The sequence below is a fragment of the Amphiura filiformis genome, chromosome 5 (genome assembly GCF_039555335.1).
Source record: "Amphiura filiformis chromosome 5, Afil_fr2py, whole genome shotgun sequence".
In the NCBI taxonomy this organism is placed as follows: domain Eukaryota; kingdom Metazoa; phylum Echinodermata; class Ophiuroidea; order Amphilepidida; family Amphiuridae; genus Amphiura; species Amphiura filiformis.
The window spans coordinates 6,619,683-6,629,393 of record NC_092632.1 but is presented as its reverse complement, the minus strand read 5'-3'; the positions used below and the strand labels follow the sequence as shown (position 1 = coordinate 6,629,393).

The 9,711-nt window shown below is 34.3% G+C and overlaps 1 protein-coding gene across 3 annotated transcripts in view; it reads left to right on the top strand.

Annotated features, from left to right (window-relative positions):
• The window catches only part of LOC140152535 (serine/threonine-protein phosphatase 2A 56 kDa regulatory subunit epsilon isoform-like), a 97,173-nt gene that overhangs the window by 76,677 nt on the left and 10,785 nt on the right, over positions 1–9,711 (top strand). For all 3 annotated transcript variants that reach the window (XM_072174906.1, XM_072174907.1, XM_072174908.1), the window contains exons 8-12: positions 1,800–1,853; positions 4,245–4,295; positions 6,277–6,396; positions 7,927–8,054; positions 8,578–8,679. In XM_072174906.1, coding sequence (XP_072031007.1) covers positions 1,800–1,853; positions 4,245–4,295; positions 6,277–6,396; positions 7,927–8,054; positions 8,578–8,679 — 455 coding nt within the window. The remainder of the gene's footprint in view (positions 1–1,799; positions 1,854–4,244; positions 4,296–6,276; positions 6,397–7,926; positions 8,055–8,577; positions 8,680–9,711) is intronic.

The following is a 9,711-nucleotide window of genomic DNA, read 5'->3' as shown; positions in this document are numbered from 1 at the left end:
AACAGTGTTTAAAGAGTAATAAGCCAGGCGTCCGGTGTACTAAAGCCTTGCAATGTACATGCTAGCAGGCCACAAAATTTTGGTTTACTTTTCACCATTTGCTTGCTGAGGAATAATGCCTATTTGATCCCATGCATGAGAGTCCGATATGGCTGATTTCCCGAAGTATAAAATACACATGGGGATAGATTTTCTATTTTTTTCTATTGTGTATCCTATATTGTGATATAAATTCTTATCAGATGTGCTATCTGCTGCAAGGTACATGTATATCCTTGTCATGTAAGAATACCTGTATTATGCCTCATGGCAGGAAGGCTAGCTTGACTAACATTTATTTAGTTGACTATGATATATAGCAAGTTATGTTGTGAATTCATATCAAGTGACTTACTGCCAGTGATATCTAACCTAAGACATGCATTCATGCAAAGTGAATCTACCTCCCACACATGTTATTTAGAGTCACTTTCTTGTGACAGATTGTTTTACCTGGGTTTGTATCATAAAAATTTTGAAATTGACTTGTAAGGGGGAAATTCTGATATCATTGTATTATGTAAATGAGAAAATTAGGTTTTCCTACTTGTTGATGGAGAGCAAAATTCACGGAATTAAAAAGAAACTACCAGAATGTTTTCATTTCTATTTGAAATGTTCACAACAGAAGTACAAAATGCCTTTTAGTTAGGTAACCACTGTAGCTATGGATAAAATGAGGCATTTTACTCCTTGTTAGACATTATATTGACACCTATAATACAGGTTTATGAGACATATATTCAAAGAAATTGAAACACGCCAGTATTGAGAATAATTAGCCATAATTGATAGGTTTTGATGTTGGCTTGTATTGAAAGGGAAAAAATGAAAGCAATGCAAAGTGCTAATTAATACCTACACCTGCCATGAAAAAGCAATCCCCAAATGATGCATCTCTCTCAATGGTTTGCTAGCTGAAATGGGCCTGTCACTGACCGGTAGCACTCGGGTTTCAAGTGACCAAATAAATGCCTATTATTCTGTTGAGAGCATTCTGATGGCTCTCATCATTTAGAAGCACAACTGTAAATGCCTGACCTCGTTGTTTAAAAGCAGCTAGTTTGGGCATGATTTCAAACTGTTTTGTGTGACCTTACTAACATCACTTTGCATCTTATTGTTGTGTTTTATTCTGCATTGTTGATAAGCTTCTCTCTCATTTAGAGATACATGTACTTGTAGCTAATGGAATTAATTACAACTGTATTCAGGTGTTATCTATGTGCCATGTACATAAGTATAAGTGAAAAACTCATCAAATCCATTAAAAGATTTCCTGTAATAGGGAGGGAGTGATGTTGGTGTCAGTCTTTGTAATGGAAAGGGCAGAGTGAGGGTAAGATAGGGTTGGGAGCCATAAGGATGGGAGGTGAGGTACAAATGTAGGGAGCCATAAGGGAGGAAGGTGGAGAGGGAGGTGGGAGAGAGGGAGAGATTTACATTTGTAACTTTTCATAGAACTGATTGATCAGTTGAAATATCATTTGCAAGTAATTTACTCCATTTCACCCTTGTAAGTAATTTACTCCATTTCACCCTTGTGTTTATGGGCAATTTCATTATCCTGATTTACCCTGCAAAAGAAGAGGATCCGCAGAGCTCCTTGCTTTCCCAAATTAAGACAATTTAATAGGCCATACATCATTTTTATTTCTTGGAAGTTATCCATAAATCATGCAATTTTTTTCCCAGCGCTAATGATTATCACAAATTTGTGTTGCTGTTGATGATTAATTGTTGTTCTTTTATTTTTGCAGTTGGCCTATTGTGTAGTACAATTTCTAGAGAAAGATGCAGCCCTTACAGAACAGGTAAGTGTTTTTAAAATATGTTGTGTAATAATTATAATCGATTGTTAAAAAGGGTTTTGTGTTTGCCATTTATTTATTTATTATATTTCATAATTTCCTCTGCAAAATTGCTGAAATGCTTCTTGGTTCTCAGTGACATGTACGTGCATTTAGCACTCACTTTAATAACAGAAGACCTTATTTATGGATAATCTATAAGTAAATAATGGATAGACCTCGGTGGAAAAAGGTCAAAGCGATGGATACAAGTGTTTTATTTAAAAAAGCGTGCAGAGATTTTCTGACTGTGTTACAAATAAAATAAGTGCCATAAATGAAATCTAACACCATTTGTTAAGGATATTGATATCAGGGGAGATTCCAAGAGAGAGAGAGAGGGAGAGTATGTGAGAAGGGTATTATGTTGATTATTACGTGGCCTGCTTATACAGGCACATCATATATTCGTATGTAAATATGAGGTACTCTCTAATAGCTTCACAAAGTATTAATTTCCAAACATGCCCTTAAGCCAGTACCTTCAGTATTGTACACAACATGTTATACTATCCTGTGTGTATTTATTTTGCTGGCTTGAAAAATTCATTTGAAGTGAAGAAGAGAAAAAGAAATTTTAATGAGAGGTTTTGAATTAGTAGTTTATTTTACAAGGATAGAAAACCAAATTAGAGATTTTTTCACTGGTTTACAAGTGCTGTATTAAAGATCATGCTTATTAAGAGGAAATATTATAAATTATGGGTGCAGGCAACAGAAAAATACAATATATTTTGTCATAGTTTGATATATGCCAGCATGAGAGCAAATTGAGAGAAGATAGACAAACCTGTTACTGACAGTACTTGCTGATCCAGAAAAGCGTATTCCGACTTATCATGTCACTGTGAGGTGATCAGAGTGTGGAATCTGTGAAAAATCAACGCTTGTCAAAATTGTCATATGTTTTCCCAGCGGTTGGGACATGTAAGGGATGGTGCATTGATATCAGGGTTAGTGTGTCTTCCTACTTGCCAGCTCGCTGTGAATGCCCTTTGAAGCTAGCACAGCATGTGTATAGCGATGCCATGTGCCACATCTCCGGGAAAGCGTTAACAAAATTAGCACCAAAACTGCCTGCATCTCTCTGGACAACTAACCAGAAATTTTATATTACAAAATGTTGCCCTATTAGCAGATGGAAAATTTCAAATACGCATATGTAGGTAGCTGTTTGCTTGAAACAAATTCTGATGGGATAATGTTTTGCAGTGCACACAGGGTTAACAGACATGCTATCTAGCATAAGAGGAAATTAAAGATAATGCAAATGATAAAGAGCATAATAATGATCACCTTGTGTGTATCTTAGTAACACTGATTTACCATGCCTGACTGATGATGGTGATATCCAATATGGGAGAATTATATCACAGAGAAACTAACCATCTTCTCCTTGTTCAATTTTATTATGTAAATTTAATACATATTTTGTTTTGTGAGTATCGCAGTTGTAAGGGTGTTGTATTTCATCTCAATTAAAGTATGGAGGGTTTATCAAGTGTGTGTTTCCCCATCTTCTTTCACATCAAATTTGAACAGAAATCATTTTGTTATCTGGATCATCATTTGGCTTTGAGTAGTTGGGATTACATGTAGTGTATTTCTTAGAAAATCTTAAATATTTGTGTGATTTTATTTTAATTTGTTAAATGAGGTTGTAATGGTGAAATGTTTGGGTAAAATCAATAAAATAATTGAAGAAAACAGAGGAAACTAACTAACAGATTGAATTAAAAATGATCAAAACAATTATGTTGAGTTTATTTTTTGGAATAATTTTATATAGACATCGACATGTGCTGTACATATGTTTGTCTTGAACAGTGCTCTGAATCATGCACATTGACTGTACATGCATGAAATACAGATGAAGCATAAGTGAAGTGAAATGAGTTGCTACATCCATCCATATTGACATATCTTCCTCCATAAAGTGCTAGTATAGTGAACATCGGCATCATGATGTTTTAACTCTGTGATGTATTGTTCTCTCATTGTGCATTTTCTGAGATGAAGAGGTCATTATAGTGACATGTTCCCCTTGGCTTGAAATCATAACATAGTAGTTTTATGCATGCATATTTTGTCCCAGGGATATTTTCATCCAGTGCCAAGCAGTCTTAATGTTAATTCTTGCGTTCTTTAGCGGTGGTCTCGAGGAGTGACTGGAAATCATGTGGGACAACTTGACATTAAGAGAGCGACATTTTCAATAAATTATATGCCTTTTAGTACTGATTTTTATCGTTTTATGGTATTTCACTGTTATTGGGTGTTTATGTTGTCATATATGTTCAATTCAAAATAAGTAATTTTAAACATAAAATGTTTGATTTTTATTATTTTATGCAGGTCGTTAAAGGCCTACTCAAATTCTGGCCCAAGACATGTAGTCAAAAAGAGGTAAGTGCATGAACATTTTCCACCTTCTATTTAAAAGTATATAAACGTATAAAAGCTTTGCAGACATTGTATCATTACCCTGTTCTTTTATATGTAGAACTCTTGAAAGGGCAAGTTCATGTGTGAAGTACATATAATAATATTGATGACATAGTACATTAACATTTATTGCCATGCCATTTGAAAAAGACGGCTGAATGAATCAATTCTCAATTTTAATTTACAAATGGCTGTTTTGTTTGCATTGAATAGGAAAAGTGATGTACAAAGTGGAATGTAATAAAGGAGAAGTACAATGTTGTTTTATTACTTCTCTAATGAATTTAAAAAAAGTGAAGATTACAGTTACAATGTAGCCTTTTTGTCAATCTTTTTTCTGCTATTTCAAACTTTGCTGTCATATAGAAGGATATTTATGAGATTTATTTATTTTATATTTCGGAATATTTTGTATAATTTGAATAATTTTTTTTGCAGTTTCAGTCAACCCCAGCCACTAAAATATTTTTATTTTGAAAAAACAAAATGGAAATTGCCACGATACAGTATCATCTGTGGCAAGTGCATATATTATCAAAGCTGTTAGCAAAGTAAAAATTTCTATAAAATCAATACTCTAAGATTTGACATCAATGTGTAAGGTGTTGCAGGGGCCATTTGTTCAACTTGTTTAAGAAAATCATGGTATACATTTTATAGGATATGTTACTGCTTCATGTGTTTTGATGTGATGGGTCACATAAATTATGTCAACAAATTCTATTTCATCTTTCCTATGTCCTCCTTTAAGAAGCATAATGATGATAAGCTAGTGGATATAATTAAGCAACTTGTGGTGGCCTAGTGATCAGTGTTTGTCACAGTGGATGCAATCAGCCAAGATTTGGTGGCCTAGTGAGGAAGGTGTCACAATTATCTTTCCTCCCTCCCAAGAGTGGGCAATTGATCTTGCAACATACAGATTTGGTTGTTAGTCCCAGTTGAGATGAACAGCTCAGTGTTGCCAAATATTAGATATGATGAAAACAACTTGCCGAGCGGCAGTAAGTGACTCACAAGAAGCCCCTTTTTTCAAGCATATGAAAAATCTGAATATTTAGGTGATTTGATTGAATATGTTAGATAACATGACCCACTTGGATAATAGAGAGTACATGGTTGCACATAATTCATGTTACTTAATGATTGATCAATGTGATGTGCTTGTAAAATGTTGTGTTGCAATTCTGCTCTTTAGCGACTCAAAACATTGATTCTTAAACAAAGTAGAAATTCAATTGTTTCTCAGACATGTTGCTATGCCCAATTTTGACAAGGCGTGTTTTTCTGAGCAGCAGTAAACAATTTTTAAGTCTATCCCAATTATGCTACTTAGCTGCAGCATCAGCAACACTGCTCAGTGTTAACATGTCCACGTCTCTGATGGGAATTGGTTCAAGTGAATCGCAAAGTGCCAAGTGTATTCAGGAGCTGAAAGAAGATACCAATGAACCATGTTTACAAGCCTGTATTCTTCTTTGCATTCATTTGTACACACTCTCCATCATTGTGAATCAATACATACTCTCTTTCTCTATTTTTGTCATAATTCGTAGCAGAGAGATGTCACATTTTTCAAATTTGAGATATATAGTTCCATGCTATGACAATAATTTTGAAACAATCAGCCATTTGTTAATTTGTTGTTAATCAATTAAGTCATCACTCTTTTATCATTATTTGGATTGCCAATATTTTTGTAACCATTGTGTGTTTCCCAAGTATTTACTGTTGGAACAATCCTGGCTCACAGTCATCATGCCAATAGTTTTGATCATCCCATCAAAAGAAATCACCAGAAAAGATATTATTGAAATTGGTATGACATTGAATATTTTGCTAGCATGATACCTCTATATTATAACTGTATAATTGGGAATTTGACTGTCAAACATTATTTGTTGAAATAATACTATGTATTGCCTTGTGTTGTTCTCATTAGGTCATGTTCCTAGGTGAAATTGAGGAGATATTAGATGTGATAGAACCATCACAATTTGTGAAGATACAAGATCCTCTTTTTAGGCAATTGGCAAGATGTGTAGCCAGTCCACATTTCCAGGTAAGAGTTCATACTTATCTACTTCTTGTGAAAATTATTCAGATTTTACTCACTAATTATAATTTGTCCATCATGTCCATTGGTAGACCTCAGTGTATTCCCCTCTGTTTGAGGTCTTGTTCTCTTCCTGTCCTCCATTGTTTCCACATTTCTGTCGTGCATTTGGACAAATTTGTACTCATTTTTGACGAGCAGTCCGTAACAATTGATGTCCCTTGCAGCATCTTGTTGCAAACGGAATTATATTTTGAGCATCAACTGTTTAAGTAAAATGCAATCACTTTAAAGGGTAACATGATACCACGTAGAACTGTGAGTTTCATGAAATAATCATGATCTCAACATAAACAGTAGTACTGTGTAATTTAACCATGGAATGTTTTCAAAGCTGTGGAGAGAGGATTTATTTATTATGCTCATTGAAATGGAATGATATATACTTATTTCATTGTAGCAACATAGCATCATTGACTGTGTGACAGAAATTTGAGATTTAAGTGAACAAAACATGGAAGCTACACATTTGCTTGCTTTGCTGTCGTTACACTCCGCTGTAAAATGACCCAGCACTTTAAGTAACTGTGTGGGTGACTCGTTAACATGCATGGTGTAGTACAGGAGAAGGCAGGCAGGCAGGCAGGCCTAGATGGTGCAATTAAGTTGATAGAAAAAGAAAGAAATGTACCCAGGGATTATTAATTTGAGATTTAAAAGCTGAAGCAATGCTCTAATTGTAAACAGAAGTGAAGGAGGTGAAATGAAAATAACAATTGAGAAGTGATGGTGGACATAATCCATATTCATAACAAGCTGGTATAAACAAAAATATCACATGGACTTTAAATAGGAATTTTCTTGTGGATCGCTAACTCCCATGGAAAAAATTAATTGGAAATTATATTGATTAGGCTATATTTTAAGTTTAATTCCAATATGTTCATTTTTAGTATTAATTAGCAACAACAAAAATATTGGTGAGTTTAGTTCTGATGTGGATTTGGATTGTGGATGAGGTACTGGCCCAATTTAGTATGTATGTGAGCATGTGCGTCTCCACATTATGATATAGCTTGTGATGTCATCCACACAGTACAATCGCTTCTTAAATAAACGGTGTTAGCGACTATGAATTAGCGCAAAAGTTGATGAACCACACAAAGGTGATTCCACCCATGAAAATGAAAATGAAATCAACAGAAAGTACATGTAGAAGAAAAAATCGACTCACACTGACAGACAAAGCATGAATGAAGCAGGAAATGACTGCAGGTATCACAGTAAATCTGTAGGAGATAGATACCTCTAATATTGGATGCTCATATACAGCTGTTAAGTCATTATATGGTGTAGAACATAGTGACGTCGATAGTAAAGGGAGTTATTATATTATAGTTTCAAATCTGTCTGCCAGTTCCTTGTTATAAAAGGAACATAAAATTGAGAACACTACAATAGAATTATGATGGAACATGAGATAAATATAATAGTTTTAAATGTATTAATGTATGGTGTTTCTTTCTTTTTCCCCAGGTTGCAGAAAGGGCGCTGTACTTCTGGAATAATGAATATGTGCTAAGTCTGATTGAGGAGAACATATCTGTAATTATGCCCATCATGTTCCCTAGTCTCTATAGGATATCAAAAGAACACTGGAATCAGTAAGTTGATAAATTACTATAATGTAATAAAATGTTTGTGCACATGAAAATTATGTGATTTTCACTAGCGAAATGGATTCGCACAAATTTATTGGTCACAAATATTTCTTTTTCTTACTTGCTTTTAAAGGATTATAATGTTTTTGTTTAAAATGTTTCTTGTTGTTGGAAAAAGGATTTTTTACAAATTGAACATTTTAAAGTTGCGAAAAATAATGTTCTTAACATTATTTCCAGGTTTGCTGTCTGCCGTTAGGCTGCACTTGATAAGAGTTTTAGGAGCATATTGTATGTGTCTGTTGGCGGCTCTCATATTTTCTTTTCTCAAAAACAAATCTGTGTAAGGATGTGTGCAACACAAAAACATGTGACATGCATGTAATAATTTCTACTGTACCGGGTGATGCTATTCTTGGCACTGAATTTGACTGAATTCAAAAGCTTAAGAGGTCAAAATTGTAATTTTTTCACCTTGTGTCAACAAATGTTTACTAACTGATGAAACTTTTTTTTCTCTTTGTAGGACAATAGTAGCCCTGGTATATAATGTAATGAAGACTTTCATGGAAATGAATAGTAAACTATTTGATGAGCTCACAGCAGGATATAAAGCAGATAGGCAAAAGTAAGTTGTCATTTTTCAGATTGGAAAGTATCACAGACAGTGTCTTTTTAGAGCAATTGCTCCTCTACAGCTCCTCTTAAATAGCATTTAAAAGAGTGATTTATAGCGCCACTTGATGACTCACTAACTCTTAAAAACTTTCTTGGCCACTAGCCCAAACAGCTCTACTAAAATTCTTCTTGAGGAGACAAGGGGAGCATTTTACAGCTTTGAACCACTTTTCAAAAGATAGGGTCTGTTACACACAAAATCATTCACTGACTTTGACCAGCCCCCCCCAAAATGATTCAGAAAAACAAGTTGGATGTTGATTGTGTCTAATTGTTAATCTTTCCACTTCTGGAATTAACACCACATTTAAGTAATATCATTTGCTGAAATTAAATAAGGCGTTTATGAGCTATGAACAGTTTTAGTGACAGTAAATAGTGGAAAATCAAAGAAGCTGGATGATAGTTTTGTTTGCATCTCAATTGTGATTCCTGCGAAGGAATTTTGCGGAAAACATTTGATTCTTAAAAAGGTTTCTAATTGTGACAGAATCTTAGCAAGAATATTTCCAGGTAATCCCGATATGCTTTGAAATACTAACCCAGACTTTGTTGCTGGATTGGTTCACAAGTTCTGTTAATAAATATCAATTGAGTTTTCCTTGGTATGGAAATTAAAACAAACAAAGCGAAAAGAAAGCCTGACAAGTAATTAATGAGATGGTAATATTGTTAAAACTGCAATTGCTGATAATTTCATACCTGCCAACTGTTCAGATTTAAAAAATAGCTCAATGCATGAACTGTTGTTACATCTGAATAATTAAGTCCAGTTTTAATGTTAAAATCACCTTTCTTGGGTCTTTCCAAATCAATAACCAAGGTCCAATCTAAGTGTGAGTGTGCACTGTGGGTTGTATGCTTAAAACATGCAAAATCAGTCTATTGTGGATACATGTTGAGGCTAGTCAGGGGATGAGTTTTGAAATTACAGGTGTGCTACAAATCTCACTTCTAGAAATGTTCAGGCGGGCTGTCAGGT